This window comes from Simochromis diagramma, unplaced genomic scaffold (assembly GCF_900408965.1).
Source record: "Simochromis diagramma unplaced genomic scaffold, fSimDia1.1 OVJJ01000612.1, whole genome shotgun sequence".
Taxonomy (NCBI): Eukaryota; Metazoa; Chordata; class Actinopteri; order Cichliformes; family Cichlidae; genus Simochromis; species Simochromis diagramma.
In genome coordinates this window covers 70,389-91,692 of record NW_024387419.1, presented here as the reverse complement: position 1 = coordinate 91,692, position 21,304 = coordinate 70,389, and the positions used below count along the sequence as shown (strand labels likewise).

Here is a 21,304-nt window from a genome sequence, read left to right as displayed (position 1 = left end):
TCTACCTCTATTTAATTCAGTTCGGTTTTATTTATATAGCACCAAATCACAACAACAGCTGCCTCTAGGTGCTTTATTTTATAAGGTGGAAATCCTACGACAATACAGAGAAAACAGAGAAAACGCCAAACAACAGATGACCCCCTATGAGAAAGGGCTTTGATATAAACAGGAAGCAAACCTCCAGCAGAACCAGGCTCAGGGAGGGGAGCCATTGGGTGAGGGGAGGGAGATGGGACCAAGACACGCTGTGGAAGAGAGCAACAGATTAATGATGAATAATGATTGAGTGAAGAGTGGTGTATGAACACAACAAAAAATCCATCAGTGTGTCCTGTATGTCAGACTTGATTACTCTGTATCATCTTCTCTGTCAGCCCACAGTCAGTGACAGCTATCATTTTATTAACGTTCAATCGATAGCCTCAATTTGTGTAAGTAAATATTCTGTCTCACAATTTTGAGTTTGAATTGAATTCATTCATTTAAAAGGAACAGTGTATATTAGTGAACATATTAATCTTAATATGGCAGAATTAGCAAAAAAGGCTACTTTTCATCTGTAGTCCTTTGCTGTAAATGGGCTGAAAAATTGGCTATTACAAAGAATTCATCATGCATCTTTGTAGAAGACAGTTCAATGCCATCTTGTTCCTAAGATGCTTCTAAACCTAAATTCTGAAAAACATAAAATAAATGTCTTTTCTTGTATTTGGGCCAATATGTTCGTTCCTGAAGATAAATGTAGTTCTGATTCTGTACACTGTTTTATGTAGGGTCATGGTAAAGTAGATCACTTGCCCTTATTTTCCTTTTTTTTTCTCCTTAGCGGGCAGGACAGTGATGACGGCGCCACAACACCAAAGGTACAGTATGAGCTCGTTAGAGCTCTTTACCTCTAACACACATACATGGCATACATGTTTCTTAGTTTCTTATCTGGAAGGACTTCCAGGTTGGTTCAAACTCCAGTTTGTTGGCCAGTAATTTATAATAAAATAGCAACATTCACTGTGTCTGAAGAGTTCTGCTAAAACTTGGATTTTGAGCTTTTTGTTGGATTTCTGGGTCAGCAGGTGGCAGTGATTTTTATTAATGAGAACTTTCGGGAAATGCCTGGTGGCTCTTCTCTTTGACAAAAGCACCAGAGGAAGTTTCAACAGATGAAAATGTTATTTTGGTATAAACATTTTAGAGGAAAGAATTGGTACTTGCAGCCAAATAATGTTCAAACTCTCCTTCATTTTTCCTTCATGATCCCTGAGCCATCCAAGCAGAACATGCAGGGTCATTTAGAGGGCTAAAGACCCCCTAATATACTGAAGGCATAATTATAGTATAATATGGGATATATAGAGAGAGAGACTAGAAATGAAGAAACCTTTTTCTGGCCTTTTCTTATAGTATTTCAAGTCCTATCCACTACCACTAGGTGGTCCAGTTTGCAAAGACACCTCTCTCTTATCTAAAAAATTTATTAATGACTATCCTCAACAGGTGGAAAAGTGTTGTGCGTTCCTAGATAAGTAAAACCTGTAGGTATGCTAGTAACAGAAAATACTTACAGCTGAAACCTTTGATGCGTCCTGTAGCAGCACATGGATGAAGGTGGCTGTGAGTTCCAGAAGAAGAGACAGATGATTCTAGAAAAGGCCAGGTTTGAAGCCCAGCTTGCGTGCCGGGAGTATGAGTGGCATATGTCGATCAAGGTAAACGTAGCACCAGACCTCTGGATGTAGTCTCTGTCCTCCGAGTGAGCTGTCTACGGTCGTGCTTCGCAGTGATCCAACGGTCGTGTGTCTGTTTGCTGTGTTAGCTGCCGATCACACCTCTCTGAGCTTTTCACGTGTCGCATTTCATCCAGCAGCCTGATCCACATGTGAACAGAGAGGGAACGTGTTTCTCTGTTGCTACATGCGAGTCTCAATCTTTCACCAGTTACTCGCAGGCTTTCTTGGGAAATTACTAACTGGCTAAACTGAAGGTGGGTTTACTGAAAGCCTTTGTAGTGGACAGTAGAAAAACAAGTGGCTGGTGTTTTCTCTCTCCCATGTTAGTGTGCAACATTCATCTGCTGAAGTGGCTGTGTGACTTGAGGTCTCTGTGTTTTGTTTGTTTTATAATTAACACTGTTTCAGGGTTATTTTTGTAATTTCATGAACTATACAGTATATTATGATGTTTACTATTTATTGGATTAACACCAAAACTTTGTTTTTTTATATATCTGTACTACCTTTATTTATTTCTGGGCTAAAGCATCGGTTAAAACATCCAATGCTTAAAACAGTAATACCAGAATTTGTCTTTCTATTGCTTTTTCCTTTTTCTTTCTATTATTGTAGGGTCTTTACCATAAAGTGCCTTGAGGCAGCCGTTGTTGTAATTTGACAATGGTTACAAATAAAAAAATAAAATTGAATTCAATTGAAAAATTGAATATATTTCTGTTGTAAAACATTCCCTATTTCCTCAAATTAGATTAGGAATGATAGGTTTCTGTATGGAAGACACTGAATTGAATGTACCATTAAGTTTATGTTACATGGGGTGTTTTGGGCAAGGTCTGTTTACATTACCAAAACTTATGGATGTTGTCTAAAATGTTATCCTGTTTTGTCACAATTAATTGTTCTTTGTTTTCTCCATTATGTTAACATTTTTTCTTGTGTTTAGCTAGCTAACTTAATGTTTACAATAGCAAACCTGTGACACTATGAGTGCAGTGGGTTTCTGCTTTGATGGTCATCACTCTTTGTACAGGGCTGTAAGCAGCATTGTATTTAGAACAAATGGAAATCAAAGAAGATATATATTGCAGTGTGTTCTGCATATATTTTAAACTGCTGTTGTTCACATAAGAAATGCAAATTCAGGTCAGATGTTATTACCAGGTGAAAATATGGAAGACCGTAGGATTTTTTTTTTTTTATTTTTTTTTAAATAAAAATAAAACAGTCTTTGGAAAAGAATATGTACCTCTTCAATTTTGTTGAATTACACATCTCTGGAGCGTTCGTACTGACACTAAGCTAGTCTGCTGTATCTGTGTTTCTGCTGACCATATGAGTTGAGTGATGGTTGAAGGCAGAGGAGGCAGGAACTGAGTAGAGTGTTGTTCTGAGTTCAATTTTAGGCCACTGAGCTCCTGTTAGTCTGCACAGGTTCATCACAGGAGTGAATGTGTTTCTGTGTACTTTATCTCTCTCTGTGGAGTCATTCATAAGTCTGTGTCATTGAAAACTGCACATGAAGCACAGGATCAAGAGTGTCCAGCATTTTTTCATTAAATTGACTAAAATAGGACTGACTTTAATTTTTGTTTCCATTTCTGTTGTTGTAGCGAAATGACAGATCTCCAGTGAGCGGACCTCCATCCTTCTCCAGCCCACCCTTTGGACTGAAACCTCGTTCGGGTGAGTCAGCTGAGATAGTGGACCAGGTTAACTGGAGTACCAGATGTACAGGTTAACAAACTGGGGGTTTTTTCTGGACAGAGTATACTTTCAGTTACCACACTGTGATGATTTAATGGCATTTACTATGCTGGTCGCTGAAAAAAAATGCACAGTCTGTGTATGATGAACACCTGATTTTGACATGAGCTCTGTTGCTCTAGTCATACAGTTTGTAGCTTATGTAGTTTTAATTTAAGCTTAGCCTAGAGCTCAACATTCTAATTGATATAATCCATATTGGTTAAACAAGAGTGTAGGAAATTGTCTTTCTTTTACATGGCTTTATATGGCTTTAAAATCCCTAAAAGCAAAACTTTCTACAGGTGGGTGAAAAAGCAAACACACTTAATTATTTTTCTTCTAAGGCCCTAAAAGGGTGTCAGCTTTAATACACTGCTGGAAACGTCATCATAATAATGTTGGTCCAGGATAAACATTAAAACTGACATTGTTTGAGCGTTCAGCTAATGCTTTGAAAAACTCTTGCTCACAAACCAACATGTATACCTAAATTTGACTAACAGCAAACCTAATTTGGTAATATATTTATTATTTTGTATAAATTAACAACTTGAAATGCTTACCATTTGTTCCAGAATCTTATACAGAGTTTCATACAAACTAAGGCATTTTTTCCCGAACATTGCAATGCTATGACATCATAACAATGTGACTGGTCAGTTGATCCTGGACAAACAGTATTGAACAACACCAACACGGGCATATCAGATACACCGCTGGAAGCCCTGAACTTAGTCATTAGCTTAAAGCGAAGCAGCAGCAGTCATGTTGTGGCAGCTTGTGGCGCCTGCTCATCAGCTTTATTTGCAGAATGATAGAAAGCTTCTGCCCCATGCTTTATTATAGTTGGCAACCATCCAGCTTTTGTTTGCTGTTACCAGTGTGAAATGATGCTAACCGCTAATGAAGCTAACATGATGCTAACAGCATGTGAGAGTGATTTGTAATGTGAAATGCCACTAATCTTTATTTTGTTTTGTGCTGTTTTGTTTTGTGTCTTGTCATCTCATTCTGTTTCTTTGCTTCACCTTTTTTACCTTTTCTGATTTACTTGTTTGTTTGTTTTTTGCCTTTTTTTGTGGCACTTTCATTTCTCCTGCATGACCTTTGATGTTAAAAATCACATAAACACTCATTTAATCTGACCTGCCTGCATTTTTGAATCAATACCTGCTTCATTGATTCCTGAAAACTAATTCACACTTTCTCCTGGTGATTTTTGCTGTTTTTCGGGGTGTGTTTTTCGTGGAATGAACTTTGCCTTGCTGTACTTGGTTCACCTTGATGCTCACCCTACCACCACCACCTCCTCCAACTACCTTCCTTGCACTACACACACCCCCCACCTCCTGCGTCTCTGAACACTTCCCACTTCCCACCCGCCTGGTTGTAGCTCCACCCTCGCTGCCCTGCTCGCCCCCGCCTTCCTGTCTCGACCCCTCCCTCCTCCCACAGGCCTCGCCCCTCCATAGAGATACACCTCGTAGCCATGACGACGGAGGCAATCACAACCGGGGTAGGTTCCGCTTTATCTGCTAATTGGCCAGATGACACACATCTGGGCTGAGCTGTCTGCTGACAAACCCTGGGTAGGGACCGTTTTCTCTTCAAAGCCAGAAAAGCCTGTCATTACTGGTCTTTAACTTTAAAGGTGGTCTTTAAATGTGTTTTAAAAAACAAAAAAACATTTTGAATTTAGTCTTTTGTCTGTTGTTTTTCTGTTCATTAGTCCACAACTTGTTTACCATCCTATGTCATATCATATCATTTTATTTAACACCAGCAGCACTCACTAAAAGTGAGCGTATCAGAATTGGTTTTCCGAGTCATTGCTAAGACAGCTGTCATCGCCCCCCCGTCCTGAAAAGGATAAGCAAAGAGGATTGTTAATTAATTAATTAACTAATTAATTAAGGGTATATCATTGGGAATTACTGATCTATACCAGGTTTAATTTCAGAGTTCCAGGAACAGAGCCATTAAAAATGAAAAACCAACCTGATTTGAATTTGGGCGATCTCCTCTTGCAGTCACCTCCAGTGCATGTAAAGGAACCATTTCCAGCACAGTTGCTCTTGTTCTGTCTCTCCATGGAAACCCCATTATGACTATATAACTGTCAACTCTGACTTCACCACAGCCTTCAAACTTTCACAGCCATGAGTGCACACATCAGCTTCTCTCCATCTGAACAGCGTTGCTATAGTTTTGTATTTTTCATTACCTTTTTCAATTTTAGGTTTTCTTTTAGTTTAGTTTTGTTAGGTTCAGTTTTAGTTGTAACAAGGCTTTATATCTGTCAGAATAAGCATTATTGATACACATGTGTAGGTCCTTTAATCCCAGTCATGACATGCTAACCATTCACAGCCTGGTTGTGCTGACAAAAAAGACTAAAACTAAAGGGAATTCCAGGATATTTTTGTATTTTTCTGTACTGTTTTTCTTTTCTAAGTTGTGCTTTTTACATTTTTATTTTTATTTCAAACCAAAATGTTTTCCCCACTGAGCTTTTAGTGCAATAATATAAGGGTGACCATTTTAGCACACTGGAGGCTATCGAGGAGGCGCATCGCAGGTTGCAGAGAGATATTGAAAAACAGCGGCTGTGCTGTGGAAGCCATCCAGGCATGAAGACAATGGTGTTGAATGAGAGATCGGGTATGGTTTTTTATTTTTGATGAAGGAAATCTCGGAACAGATTGTTCTCAATCTAGCTGTGATCCTCGATAATGCTCTGAGTCTTACGTTGTCCTTAGTGACAGGGAGGCGCTTGCCAGCGACGTTCTCTGCTGCCTCCACCACTCTCTGTAGCTGTTGGCATAGCAACTCTCACTGTGGAACTGTGTACCCCCCTTAATGTTGCTTCCTGTAGTTCTCGCTTCTCAGTCCAGTGTACCGGCTCAAATTTTGGGGAAAAAAGTCTCAGCTATTTGGCAACTAACTGACAATATATTTATTAGTTTTAAACAAGTTTTTGATTTGTTCTTTCTCAAATATTTGTGTGGTCTGATAAATTTGTTGAGCACAGTACCTCAAAAAAAGAATTTGCCTGTTGTACCTGCAGAAATATGTCACACATAATTTTTATAATCTTTTAGAGTTAGCCTGAGTGGCGATTGTAAAAGAAAAAAGGAGTAAAGGAGCTGTGGCCTCCTTCACTTTTCCTCCTCAGTTAAAGAACAAGCAGTAATGTCTGATGATGTGGTGTTGGGCTGTCAGCAGGCATCTGAACGTGCAGACATTTAAACTGCAAACACTGAGATTTAAGGTGAAGCTGAGTTTTTTATAAATTTTATTTATTTTTTAATCTTGACGACAGCGTTTTGGACAACCTTTTGACACAGAGGGTCTGAGTTTGTGTTCACCTGTGGTTTTAAGAAACTTTATTGTCATCTCATCAAGCTGCGACTCACTGGCTCCTCTCGTTGGTGCGAATGGGGACAGCAGCTTCCTTTCCTTTGAAATTCTGTCACAGCTTTCTCTTCATTTCTCTCGTCCACTGCCACTGTGTGTTTCTTTGCCTCAGACCACACGTTAGGGTGTTTCAGATTAGCTGCTCTGCATGCACGCGCGTGCATACGTTTGTGTGTCGAAACAGCAGACTGTGATCAAAGACGAGCTTCACCGCACTCTGCTTTCATCTCCAGCTGTTCCCGTGTGTGTGTGGTGGCTGTGGACTAGCAGGCGCACGTGGTAGAAGTTAGAGCTGATGCCATGATTTGTGCGTGCGACTGCAGCTGGCTTGTGTAGAAGATCTAGAAGGTCTGAAATTTACATTTCTAAGAAAATAGCTATTGTAACAAACCAAGTGTTTTGTTGCTTCTATATAAGTGAGTGTGTTCTAATGACTGAGAATCATCAAATGCAGCTTGCTGATTCAAAGGAAAACCCCAGTGCCTTACAAACTGGGGTCTAGTAGTGTGACACCTTTGCCCCACAGTGCAGGAACCACACGTGATCCACAGGTGGCTAACCTGGGGGGAAATTTGCCCACATGGGAGAAATGTGAAATTACGCAATATGCACAAACTCACAGGTACCCACTGGCACACTGAGTAAACCTGTTACTGGTGGACCTTACATCTTACTGAAGTTGTCCTTCTTGCACTTGAGCAAAATGAAAAAAATGTTATTATTAGGGGTTTTTAATGCGTTAATACAAAGAATCCCAGCATTTGTTTTCACTTCTGTTCTCATACTTCACTCCAGAAGGAACAGTTCTGTTTTGTGTCGGCTTTGTCGTGACACTGCCTGCATGTGTTGTGAGTTAAAATGTCTTAAGTCTAACCATCACATGGCTTGCAGCATCAGAGACCGTATTAGGAAAGTCTGATACACACACACATACAATTGGAGATGTATGCGTCTGTGCATGTATGAAGTATCAATGAGTCTGGCTTTCGTGTGCGTCTATTTTCGGTTCCTATATTTTAAGCGTCAGATAATGGTCCCTAAAGGGGTATCCTACTTCCACTGGAATAGAGTCCAAGATAGTAGATGGATCACAGCCGTGTCATATTTTATTTATCTTCATCAGCACCAGTTTCAACTGTAGACCACAAAGTGTGGACATGTTTTACCTGGTTGTGACTTTAGGACAGGGTTCACACTTGGATTAACAGTCAAGTTTGGCTGGGTCATTTAGCTGTAATGTTTAAGGTTGGGTTAAAGGGGATGTGAAAATGCAGTGTGTCGAGGAAGGTGCTCACAGAGCTAGAAGTTATTTTTGTGCGGCCCAGAAGAGAGCTGCATTTTAGTCGTTTGGTCCATAAAAGGCTCTGATATATTGCGGCGACTCTTAGCTGTGAGCTGTTCACACACTCGCTGTAATAACTCTTGAATGTTCACAAATCTGTTACTAACCCTCAGAGACTCTTTAAACTTCACTTTCTCACCACTTTCAGTTTTAAGTCTGACTCATTTTCATTTCACCCTTGTAACATTTTACATGTGTTTCCCTTTTGTGCCCTCGCTATATAAAAAACTTTCGAGTGTACTGATGCTGAACTTAAAAGTACAGTGATTCGGTCTGTTGATGCTAACTTTCACACTGTAAGCTATCTGACTCGCGTCTTTGAGCTGCTGCGCTCTCAGTGTTTGCTGTTGTAAGGAGAGCATCATTAGTTATCTTTCAGTGGCTTCCTGAAACTCTTTTTGAAGCACAACATTTCTACACGAGCCCCCCTATGTGTAAGCGTGATAAGATGATGACTAATGGTCCGTAATGGGTTCAGGCCTCAGGGAGAATGACATCATGCTCCCATCGTCAGTGCGCCTGACCTCATTAGTGACCAATCATCACCTTGTGTGAGTGACTTCAAGTGCAGATGCATGCACAGACTGTGTGTGATCAGTCTTTGAATACTTGTCTTTTTAAACATGTAACTACCATCATTTTTAAAAACTATGTGCCAGTTTTAAAAATGGTTATGTAAACCATCAGAATCCATAAAAAATAATCAAAGGACATTTGGATTACTTGATGGAATTTACTGCAGGTTACACTAAAACATGTTTTGTTGCAAATGTTTATTTTTTCTTCCTCTTTATCCATATGAAAATGACTTCTGATCTCATTTACACTGACTGAGGCAAATCAAAAGTGGAACTAAAGAGGAGAGGAACCATCCGACTTGTTATCAGCAGTCAGTTCACAGGTGTGCATCTCTGATGGTATGATAGCAGCAGAAATGTATATACAGGTTTTAGAGCAAAGTCCTTCATATTTCAGCAAGACAATGCTAAACTGCAAGTATTACAGCAGCATGGCTTCATAGTGGAGAATCTTTCACCAGTTACAATCTTTCCACACATTCTGAAATGTAAAATACAACAAAGAAGCTGTTTAGCAGCTACAATCCTGTATCAGTCAGTCCAGCAGCTGCTCTCCTCAGTTCCCCAAATTTTATGGACTGTTGCTAAAATACGATGTTACTACATATATTATGTAAATTGAGATGCTACAGTGCAGTAAACCCAACTTTTTTGAGACCTGTTGCTGCCATCATATTCAAATTGAGCTAATATATTTTTTCTGTGTTATGCTATAAATAAAAGGATTTATGAGATTTGCATGTATTTGCATTGTTTTAATTTACATTTTGTACAGCGTCCCATCTTCTTTGGAATCGGGTTTATGTAATCAAAGGCCAGGAGCGTTTAATCAATTGTAATCAAAAAGGCAATCAGCCAGTCTTTGATAGTATACTAACCTGATTGGATACCCTTCAGATGTGAGCAGTTACTGTGTAACAGCCTGTTATATCAGCTCCTGCTGTTTTTTTAAGGATTCAATCATCCAAAGTCAATATTCATTGCTTTTTGTGTTTATCCTTGGAAAATGTGGTTACCTTTGCTTTTCAAGTCTTGTCTTGTCAAGCCTGCGTGTGTCTTTTTCATCTCATTTCACTCTCATTATTGGAGAATTGGCCTCAGTTCTACTGCCCAAGCCGAGGCCTGTAGTCCTGGAGGAGACGGCAGGGTTTAAAAGATGGAGCTAAAGTGAGAGCTAAGAGAAGGAAATATAAACTCTGTTCCGCCACAGTCATGGAGAATTTGAGGTCCTTGGGCAATAACATGGGCGTGCTTTGGTGAGCTGACGTTTCTACTGTACACTTTCACACTAGCTTCAGCCTGAACCAACACACTGTTTGGATCCCTCTGTCAGCTGATTCAGAGAGCATCCAGATGACTTATGGTGAATGATTATGGATAATAAATGGATCTCGACCACCTCTGTACCACTTAATGACAAGCAGCGGAGCCGTGGACATTATGAAAGATGGCTGCAGCCACCATGATGAAAGATGTTCCACACTTATTCTTCTTTGATTAATATTATTTATTTATTGCTTTTATTGTAAACACAGCCTGGGATGCTCTGTCAGTATTGCTGCAGTTTGTAGTCCAAATTCTGCTTAGATTGTGATAGTGTTTAATTTTTTATGTTACCAGTTACAAATCAGGAGGGTATTTGGAGGAAAACGCCAACAAGCAGGACTTTGAAAGCCCCCCCATGAAAAAAAAACCTTCAGAGAAGAGGCACAGAAACAAGATGCTACAGGCTCAGAATGTCCAGATGGCAGAGAGACAGAGAGATATTTAGAGAGAAGAGGAGGAAGATGATGAAGAGGAGGGAGTGTTGAGCAGCTTGTAGCATGACGTGACCCAGAATATAAACTGAGTGAGAGAAAACCGTTTGCCCTTCACCATATTCCCCTTCCTCTTCGTCTCAAACGGAGAGCTCAGGCCAACCAAATTATTTTTCGCACTAAGACGATATTCCATTATCCTTTAGTAGACCCCAGCTCCTCCACCTGCTGTTTCACCAGAGGAACTAGGCTCCAAGGTCCAAGTAGATTATTTTACCAACTCAAAAAACACGTCAACTTGATCAGTGGGTTTAGTCAAAGAGCTTCATTCAGTTCCAGAGGAATGTCAGTGTTGACAGTGCAGAGTTGAAATGTGGGTAAAACTGTTGAAAACATTCACACCCTGAAGCCCTCTCATCTTCTCCTCCTCAAAACATGAGATGACTCCCACTGAAAAGCCTGGAGCTCCCTCTGGTGGTCGCTCAGTGGAACTGCACATTCACAGGCAGTGTTCAGCTTCATTCAGCTGTAAGAGGCTGATGTATGCGTGTGGAAAATAGGACAGTGAAGAGGTGAATGATTCAGAGTTTAGCGGTGTGCCTTTCATGTGTGTGGGTGTGTAGGAAGAGACCAAGTGTGTTTCACACTCTGTCCTCCTACACACGCTAAATAAAAGTGCATCTCGTCATCTGCATTTCTAATCCAAGCTTCTCTTCACTTTCTGCTCCAATTGTTGATATTATTTAAATTGAAGCTGGAACAGTCCAATCCCAGCGGCTGTTTTGATCTTTAATTTATGCTTTTAGTTGTTTTTTTTCAGGCAAAAGTAAAGCGACTCTGCAAATATTTACATATTTATTTTAATCTCCTCAAAAGAACGAAAGAGCCGCCATCTGTCTGCTATTTTTGAGGGTAAACTAAAGATCTGGTATGTGGGAATACATATATATGTATATGTGTATGTATATGTATATATATATATATATATATATATATATATATATATATATATATATATATATATATATGTGTGTGTGTGTGTATGTATATATATACATACATACATACATACATACATATACATATGTGTATATTGTTACATTTACTCTCCAGCTTCTCTGCTGGAGAGTAAATGTAACAAGGATGGGGTGTTGATGGTGATTTGCTTTTTTGCTGAGAGGCAGCAGGACAGTAAGCAGACAAGAAACTTTAGAAGGACTGGTATCTGGGGCAGCAGCTGGCTGAGTCTGACTGAAGGGAACACATCCACCTGCCAGGCCCTCGAACACTCACTAATTAACACGTCTCTCATCTGTTTCATGTGTTTTTTGAGACACAAAAAGACAGTCGACTGTCTCCCTGCTTGAGCCTCAGCTCAGTAGGCCTGGTAACTATTGCCTGATTAATAGATCAGCACATTAAAAATCTGAGTGCCTGGAAGGTTTGTGACTCTTTTCCAGGCCTTGAAAGACCACAGCACATGAGAGACACAGAGGATTTAACGTTTAATAATCCATCTGTCTGGGCTTTTTTTCCCTCTGCAAGCTGTTTATTGGAGCCCTAATTCCTCCTCACATGACGGCTCCTGTGACAGAGCGGGAGCGAGCAGCATGCTGAGCTCTGACTGCACGAGTGCATGTGAATGCTGTGCTTGTGTAAACTTTCCACAGAACAGGTTTTTTTTTTCCTCTCACGTCAGTTTGTGTCACACACTCATTCTGGGATGTTTGTCTGCATCAGGCTGCACAGTGGATGAACTGAAGTGCAGCACCAAGGCCCAGTATTTAAAAAATGAACATTACTTTTAACTTTGAGTCATGCAAAGCTACTGTAGTAGTCCTAGGATACAAATATGGAGGTTTTTTTCTGTCCCCTTTTCCAGGTTTTGACAGACGTTCTTTTCTCCGTCGGTGCTCCAAAGTCTTTGTGGATTTTGATCCTGCTGTGTGATTTAGTTAAAAGGAGTCTAAATTTGTGTTTTAAAGACCTGCTACTGCATTTTTAGTTTCAGTAGAATATTTAATATCTTGCAGTCTATCAGCTGCTTGAGAAGGTCTTTGCTCATTGTTTAAATGCACTGCTGGTATTTATTGTGGCATATGATTATTAGATTTCCCGCCTCCAGTGGCAGCTTTTCAGTCTCTGCTCATCACGGCAAATCTCTCCTTCCTCAGACGTCTGCTGTCCTTGTTTTATCTCTAACTGGTACTAACTGTGTACTCCTGCAGATGCTTAATGTGTTATGTTCCATTTTCTTTTGTTGTTGCTGCAGTGTTCCTGCGGAGCCACAAGAGCCTGGAGTCTGTGGATCCTCAGTTCACCATGAGAAGAAAGATGGAGCAGCTGCGGGAGGAACTGGAGCTCATGGAGCAGCTGAGAGATGTGAGACAAGCTAATGTTCTTTTATTTTTTTATATTATTTGAGTGGGGGGTGGGGTGTTATAGATCTGATATGAGCTTATGTCAAACGTATCCAGCCTGCATGACTGAGTTTAAGCAGGTTTTCACCCTGGCCAGACTAAATATCTGTCTCCATAAAAGCCTTCATTGTATCTTAACTGCAGATTTGGATCATAAACCCGGAGCTCCTCTTCTGATTTAAAATCAGTCTGACGCTCTGCATGGAACCACAGGGTTTTGTTTGTTGTTTTGTTTTCTTAGCTCAGCATTTTATCAGCTCAGTGAAATCTCACTGAATGAAAATTGCAAAGATGTAAGAATATATGTTATATAATAATAATAATGATGGTAATAATATACAATTATATCTTTATATTTATGACAAGTGCATCAAATGACCTGGACGTTTTCTTTAGGCATATATTTGTTTCTGTAAGCCAGAGGTCTCAAACATAAAATCAGGCACCAGGAACAGACCGGAAAACACACTGAATAAATGCATTGAATGGCTTTGGAAAATTATGAAGAAGGGCATGAACTTTGGACTTTTAACTGTATCTTTAGTTTTACAACTTTTGCTACTGGTAAAGACCTCCCACATAGCCATTTATACTACACCAAAAGTAATAAAATGATAGATAAGCAATTAAATAACACAAAAGTTCCTGTTTTCTTACTACCCACTGTAGGTACGTGACAGATGGACAGTGTGCTACCAGAACTTTCTTTGTAAAAGAGTCGTGCTTACAGGTTTCTTTCATGCACTGCAGCAGTATGTCTTTGTGTAGATAAACTGAAACATGCTACTGAAATTGGGCTTGTTTTTGGCACTTTTGGTTTGGCCTCTTGGGATCAGAAAGGGCTGTATGTGGCCTGCATGTAAGTCAAATGTATGTTGGAATGTGATGTAACCAACAGACTTAAGGATGGTTGTAACTAGTTAACCTTTAAACTAAAGAAAACTTTAAAGCCTGTCAGGGAAGTCCTGTTCTGTTTCTTTATGGTTCGTTTTTTTTTTTTCATGTGAAGGAACCCAGAGCTAAACTAATCTCCCACTTTGCTTTGTGTTTTGCCACACTGAATGCGATGCGTTCAGATTTACTGTGACTCAGTTGTGCTATTTGGAGCGCAAAAGAAAACACTCAAACATTCATTAACTGCATCTTTGAGCTTGACCCCATCAAAGCTACGGTTTTCGGGCAAATTCTGATTTTCAGTCATCTAAGTGAGTTTATGGAGGTTTGTTTTGGACGATATCATCAGGATGTCTGATTCTGTTTTCTCTCACTGTATGATACTGCGATCCAGTCCTTTTTACTCACACAAAGCTGCTTGCATTGTTTGCTCAGAGCATCGAGAGCAGACTGAAGGTCGTCCTTCCTGAAGACCTTGGTTCGTCTCTGATGGACGGCGTCGTGCTCTGCCATCTGGCCAATCACATTCGCCCACGCTCTGTCGCCAGCATCCACGTCCCCTCACCTGCAGTGGTACGTCTCACTGACAGTTGCAACCTTTGACCCTTCGCATAATCACTGGATGAGCGTTCAGTTTCCCATTATCCCCTTTAAAGTGTAAAAAATACAAAGTTGTGTTTCTTAGTGTAGCTCAGTAAGTTGTTATATTTGTCTTCCAGCCCAAACTCAGCATGGCCAAGTGTCGGAGGAATGTGGAGAACTTTCTGGATGCCTGTAGAAAAATAGGCGTACCAGAGGTAAGAAGTGCATCTTTGTACATTAATAACACCTTTACTAGAAGCCATGGCCTGTCTGAACTGGGGGCGGATTTCAAGTTGCATGACTTCCAAAACCTACTTAAAGTCTAATCAGTTATTACACACCCAGAGTCTGAGTCTGTCTGACGCTGCAGTTATCAGGTAATACCATGATGGCTACTGTGCAGCCCCACTGCTGCTGAAGGACATTTTCTAAGCCTGTGCTGGGATTTAAACCAGCAACCTCCAACCTGAAAACGCCCCCAGTTCTTCAGAGAAACTCCCAACTGAGTCCATTTCAGCCTGATTCAATGGGTTGTTGGCTTGTTGTTGACACAATAAGTCAAAAGAAGTGTCCTGCAAAAATCAGATCTCTTCAGCATTAGGGCTATGATTTTACTTTAATGACACTGTAGCACTGGCACCTTCCATTTCCTTGTAATTTATATCAGAAAGTGAGGTGAAAACTACAATTAAAGATTTTTGCCAGACACTAAATTATAAACCAGACATGGAAGGAAAGCTGATGGTTCTGTGTGTCTAAAAGCAACTTTTTGCAATGTCATCCTTGAGCAGTTAGAACTGATAACACAATTGCATTATTTTTTTTACCTTTATGCCACTGAACAATAAGTAGAGCAGTCTGACACAGGTTGAACCCAAATCTTACGAAAAACTTAAAAACCACTCAGCTTTTTCCCACGGCTGGTTAAATATCCTTTCTGCCTCCTTTTTGTTCTTTTTCTCTTTTTTGGCTGTCTAATGGGGTCGTTTAACTTCAACAATGCTGACTCATCACCGCTGTCATCGCTGCCTGCAGCTTACAGCTTCCTCCATCATGACAGAAGTCAAAGTGGCAGCTCCAGTCTGGTGCAGAGCATGCTGGGCTGATTGTGTTTACTCCTTGTGCGTGAACACACTTGTAGAAGTTCAGATTTGACTTTCCACCTCTGCACTGATTTAAGGAGTGTTGTTGTCCAACTGAGAACATATGTTTCATGCAGGTTTTTGTTCATAGACCCTGTGTGGTGGATTCTGAAAATAAAAAATAATAATAACACAGATTTAAAGTGAAAGTTCAGCAGTGTGCACAGTGATGAGCTAGATGTTAAATGCACACTTGATGGTACTTTTTATAAAAAATAAAATCGCTTGAAACGCCAAAACTTCCTTAAAAGGAATTGAAGCCCTTTTCAAAATAAACTTAAACTATAGTGAGAATGTGAAGAAACAAACACTATGAAGTGTGTCTGTGTGTCGTGTTACAGAGATGTCTGCCGAGTCCATATCAGCCTGGAGTAGGTTCCAGATACACTCTTGTGTAATATCTCTTTGAAACACAAGGTGGTGCTCAGACCCTTTAGTGCAGGGGTGGGCAACTCCAGGCCTCGAGGGCAGGTTTTAGATTTCACCCTGGGTCAACACACCTCGATTAAATGATTAGTTCATTACTAGGCCTCTGGAGAACTACAAGACATGTTGAGGAGGTAATTTAGCCATTTGAATCAGCTGTGTTGGATCAAGGACACATCTAAAAGCTGCAGGACACTGGCCCTCGAGGCCTGGAGTTGCCCACCCCTGCTTTAGTGGTATTGGCTCAATACCCCCTTGAGACATTCCAACATTTTTCAGGTCAGCCTTCAGCCTCAGTCAACAGTTTTTTTTTCTAGTGACCAGATCGAAACTAGGTCACTAGAGAGAACTGTGTATTCCCTGACTGGTTTAGAAGTGGCTGCAGGCTGACATCAACTGCAAACAGGGTGCTCTGAAACCCTTGTGATTGCTTTGTTTGCTGGTGGATGGCTGCAGTTGCCTTTAGATTGATGGAAGACACCAACCTGTCTGCCTTTTAGTCTTCAAATTCGAACCCAAAAACATTTGCCTTCAAAGTAAGAGTTGTGCCTTACCTCTGCAACAGATGCATTTCAAAAGGAGCAGCTTTTATGTTACACTCTAGCAACCACTTGCCAACTTGTTGAAGAATACACATTCTTGTCTAGCAACCAGTGGATACCAGGGGGAATCACTAACTGGCCTTTTAGAATGAGGCCTTAGCAACTGATTTCATGGCAACTGCCAGCAAACACATTTTTCCCTAGCAACTGAAAGCTGGGCAGATGGTCACTGACTGCTCTCTAGGTCTGTGACTGAGGTCTTAGTAACATGAAGTTACTAAGGTCAAATACCAAGATGGCATAAAAGTCAACTTTCAAGACTGCAACCTGTGGATAGCTACCCCCAAACCTTTTGTTAAAGTGCTGCCACCTTATGGTGAATGACTAACTTAAAGCCAGTAGCTGGTTAGCTTATGATAGCATAAAGACTGTACACAGATGGCCTTTTTTTTCTGAGGAAAAACATCAGTTTGTCATTTTGGCAGCTGTTTCGTATGCATTTTGGGTCTCCATAGGAAACATATTTTTGTGCTTTCATTTTTTTATTCAAATTATATGAAGTTGAGTTTTGACACTCACGGCCTTCCTTATTATTAAGGCCGATTATACCTTATTAGGTTGAAAATAGCTCAGCATTTGAAATGCCGGTATCTCTCCATTGTCCTTTGTCACTCATCAACCAATCAAAATTTGGAGAGGGCAACATTTACAACATCTCAACTGCAAATAATTGTAGAAGAGAAAACTTAGGCTCGCTTTTGCTAGATTTCTATAATTTTACATAACAATAAATGTTTGAAATGTGTGCTGTGGAAATGAGACCATGGACAACTATAATGCAGCATTAGTCCAAAGACCTGGGTCATTACCAAGGTACTTATGTTTCCCAGCAGGCTGTGCAGAATTAAAGTCTACAGTCAGGAAAGAAAAGTAAACACAGAGGGGTACACCTGCTGTTACATCCCAGCACACCTATAGTTCAAGGCTACCTGGCAGGCAGACCTTGTTACCACTATACTCATCCAGGCTGACTGTTTCTGCTTGTTTCCAGTTTTTATCTGTAGCTTCATACTGCAAAGCAAGATCAGTCTCAAGGAAAGCAAGAAAAACTACTCATTCTGCTTTTCTGCAGTTGTAGAAACAGAAAAAGACTGGCTTTAGAGGTAGAACTGCTACAGATCTAGAGTTGAGGTCACATTCACAGGCTCCATTTGCCAGTTTAAGAGAAACAGGAGTACGGATTTTTAACACGGTGCTGCTCAAGGGTGCAGGTTATTAGGGGAAATGCAAACATTAGATTGTTTTTTCTGCAATCTTGCATTAATGCAAAAAAGTAAACAGCAGCATGTGTGAGACATGTGTCAGGGTTAATTGGTTATTTTATTACACTTTATGATTGGTAGTTTGATTTTTTTTATTTGATGTTATGTTGATATCTGTGTGTTTGTTTTGGGTTTGTTTTTTTTGCTCTCTTATCTGTTAGAAAATTAAAGTTCAAAGGTTTAACCTGCCTTGACCTTTTGACCTCCATCTCTGCTTGCTGGCTGTTTTCTGGCCTCTGTGTTCGCTAGCCGCCATTTAAGCTGCAGCCTGACTGCTTTACTAGCAACCCTTCTGCAAAGCTTCCCTGCGCTTATGTGCTAACAGCTTCTATGCTAATGCGCTGGCCTGCTGCACTGGCTCTCCCATTAGCCACCTCACCTCTTCATCACTGGACTGCTTACTGGGAGGACAAAGGGTTCTGCAGAGGTTCTGAGCCATCCTCTCAGTAAGCATCCCTCCTTCCCCTGCTTGCTTCACCACCAGCTCCTTCACTCTGTGACCTTTGACCTCTGTATCCATTGGTTAACCTTCTGCCTTTTCTCTTTTTTACTTTCCGGCTGGATCGCACCACGTATCCCTCCTCCTTTCCCTTGTCTTCTTCTTCTCATCAACCTTCTTGCTTTTTGTGGAGAATATTTAACCTTTTTCTCATTTCTCAAACTTCAATCCATTTTTTTTATCTACACACTTATGTTTTCCTTCACTTGTTGCCTTTTTTCCTCCTCGTGTCTTTTACCTTTCCATCATATTCTCTCATTTGTTTCATCACACATTCCCTACATTCCATTTTATTGCCCTATATTTCTCTTTCTTCTCTGTCCTACTTCATCTTTCCCATCTTTGCTCCCTTCATTCCTTCTCTTCCAACTTCTCCCACTATTTTTCCTCCTTCCTCATTCACTTCCTCATTTCTTCCCTCCTTTCTTCCTAATGGGGGCAACAGTCGTCCCTCTGCTCACCTTATGACATCATCCAGTGCCGCCTGCAGCCGGTTCGCACCACGGTTCGGGCGCTGGTTGCCTTGGATCCAGACAGGAAACGGGAGGAGGCAATCTCAGCTGCAAACCCCACTTCCCCTGGGGCATCAGAGACTCCCTTATTAGTTTCTGTAACCACTCAAACTCCGCCTCCTGCCTGGCAGATCTGGGACCTTATTGGTTCGAGCTTAGTTCACATCCTCTGCCTTGTTCTGCTCTTCGTGGCCTATAGTTGGACCGAGCTGACGTAACCGTGACACCTGCAAGCTCTGCGTTCTTTCTGCCCAGGCTCCTCCTCCTTATTTCTGCTGAATTTGTGTCACACGGGTGGGAAAAATTTCATTTAGTGGCTCTAATCACTCATCTGTTATTATTCGGTCAGTGTTGCAGTAATTAAGTGTTAAATTGCATTCTGTGTGGTGCTAAAATAAGAAAGAGGAATACTTCCCATAAACATAGTGGTCGATGCAATGAGTCTGTTTTTGGAGTCACTGATGGTCAGCCAGTCACCAAATGTAACCATGGCGATCTGTCAAACAACAAGCTCAAATAAACACATGACAATCTAATTTCCTCACATAGAATCTATAATATTTCTATTATTTTTAATGAGCACCATCCCATGTGACACAAATGCAGCATCAGCATGAGTGGATGCCTCTTCTTTTATCCTCCTTTTATCCTTCTATGACGTCTTTGCAATAAACTGACACATAACAAAAGCAGGGCATGCAGAGTAATAGGTTATCTGAAGTCAATGATGTCTTATCAACATGTTGGCCAGCAGAGATAATCACATCTGTGCAGGACCGAGGGCTTATTGCTTTTCTCTGGGTCACGTCAGTCTGGGGCTCTGAAACGGTTGAATTTCACTGAAATTTCTTGCAGAGGGAGTGAATATGCCAGTATTTGTACCACTTCCATAGCAGTGATCAGATTTTAATTTTGGATTAGTGGGCAGTATTTTGCAGCCTTTTGGAGGTCTAGTGGTGAACTGACTGGAAAAGAAGCTCTGAAATATTGTCTGAAAATATTTAAAAGGTGTGATCAAAGAGTTCTGGAAAGATCACTATAAAAATCCTAAACCATGCTGCATTTAAATTTGGCCCCCTCTTCACTTTCAACCTTATCGTCTATTCTTAGACAATTGCTATTTATAGGTTTCTCCCTGAAAGTCCTCTTAGGACCATTTGCTCTGTAAATACATTCACCACAGTTTTCAGACCAGTGAGAGCCCACATTACATTCTGTTTCAAACTTTCAAACCTTATTGCTGGTGATGACATTTGATGCTCTGACTAGAACTGAGCACTTGAGTTTAAGTCCACAGTTCCAAGGTCCAGAGGAGGCACTTCAGGTTTGAAGAATGACGAGGAACATGCTGCATTTTTCTCTGAATTGTTCACATTGTTGAGCTTCATGGATTCATACCCCAGAATCAAATACTGAAACTTTCTGGGGCATTGAAGAGAGACTACATGGTGGAACCAGCCTTATTTTGTAGTGTGTACTAGCTAAATGCAGGAGTTCTTTGTCCACAGAAAGGCTACCTTCACTTTGGTTTTCCTTAATGCAGCTTGTCCACTTGTCTTAAAAAAAAGAGAAAGACTATATCAGTGGATGATCAGTCTTTGAACGCACTGGAGGAGATCCAGCACCCATTAGTGCAAGTGCACAGGGACAGAACAGGACTTCAGGGAAGGAGTCTAAAAATAGTCTGTACTGTGAAAGCGGTCCAGAGGTGCACAAGAAGATGAACTTGAAGTGGGGCCAAACTTAAAATGGGAGTGCTTTTTCTTTTTACATCTTTTACATCACGGGCGATCGTGGCTCAAGAGTTGGGAGTTCGCCTTGTAATTGGAAGGTTGCTGGTTCGAGCCCCGGCTTGGACAGTCTTGCTCGTTGTGTCCTTGGGCAAGACTCTTCACCTGTTGCCTACTGGTGGTGATCAGAGGGCCCGGTGGCACCAGTGTCCGGCAGCCTCGCCTCTGTCAGGGTGGCTGTGGCTACAATGTAGCTTGCCATCACCAGTGTGTGACTGTGTGTGTAAAGCGCTTTGGGGTCCTTAAGGACTAGTAAAGCACTATACAAATACAGGCCATTTACCATCTTTAAAAACCTTTACCAGGTTTTTAACCTGCACTGGTGTGGTGGTTTACATACCCTCAGTCAAATTACTTCTTGGTCTGTTAATAAAACGTCCCTGTGCTAACAATAGCTGATGATGCTTCTTGTGTGTATGATTTACTTTAAGTTAATGTGGGAATTGATACCCCAAAGAACTTTCCCCGTCTTGTAAGCTTCCAAACACCACCTACTCCACTACAGTAGCAGAACAGAACACATTCACATTATGATGGTAGTCTGTAAATATGGAAGACACAGTCAGGTTTTGAGGTCAGACAATCAAAATGTGATTAAAGTG

At 40.8% G+C, this 21,304-nt stretch overlaps 1 protein-coding gene across 8 annotated transcripts in view; it reads left to right on the top strand.

The window, feature by feature from the left end:
* The window catches only part of lrch1 (leucine-rich repeats and calponin homology (CH) domain containing 1), a 108,094-nt gene that overhangs the window by 76,910 nt on the left and 9,880 nt on the right, over positions 1-21,304 (top strand). For 2 of the 8 annotated variants that reach the window (XM_040012553.1, XM_040012552.1), the window contains exons 13-20: positions 830-866; positions 1,593-1,709; positions 3,344-3,416; positions 4,873-4,995; positions 12,846-12,955; positions 14,323-14,460; positions 14,607-14,684; positions 18,846-19,591. In XM_040012553.1, the coding sequence (XP_039868487.1) occupies positions 830-866; positions 1,593-1,709; positions 3,344-3,416; positions 4,873-4,995; positions 12,846-12,955; positions 14,323-14,460; positions 14,607-14,684; positions 18,846-19,130 (961 nt within the window). In that variant the 3' untranslated portion in view covers positions 19,131-19,591. Of the gene's footprint in view, positions 1-829; positions 867-1,592; positions 1,710-3,343; positions 3,417-4,872; positions 4,996-12,845; positions 12,956-14,322; positions 14,461-14,606; positions 16,032-16,252; positions 18,808-18,845; positions 19,592-21,304 lie in introns of those variants that run through there. The other 6 variants (XR_005693289.1, XM_040012556.1, XM_040012554.1 and 3 more) reach the window with 6 other exon arrangements.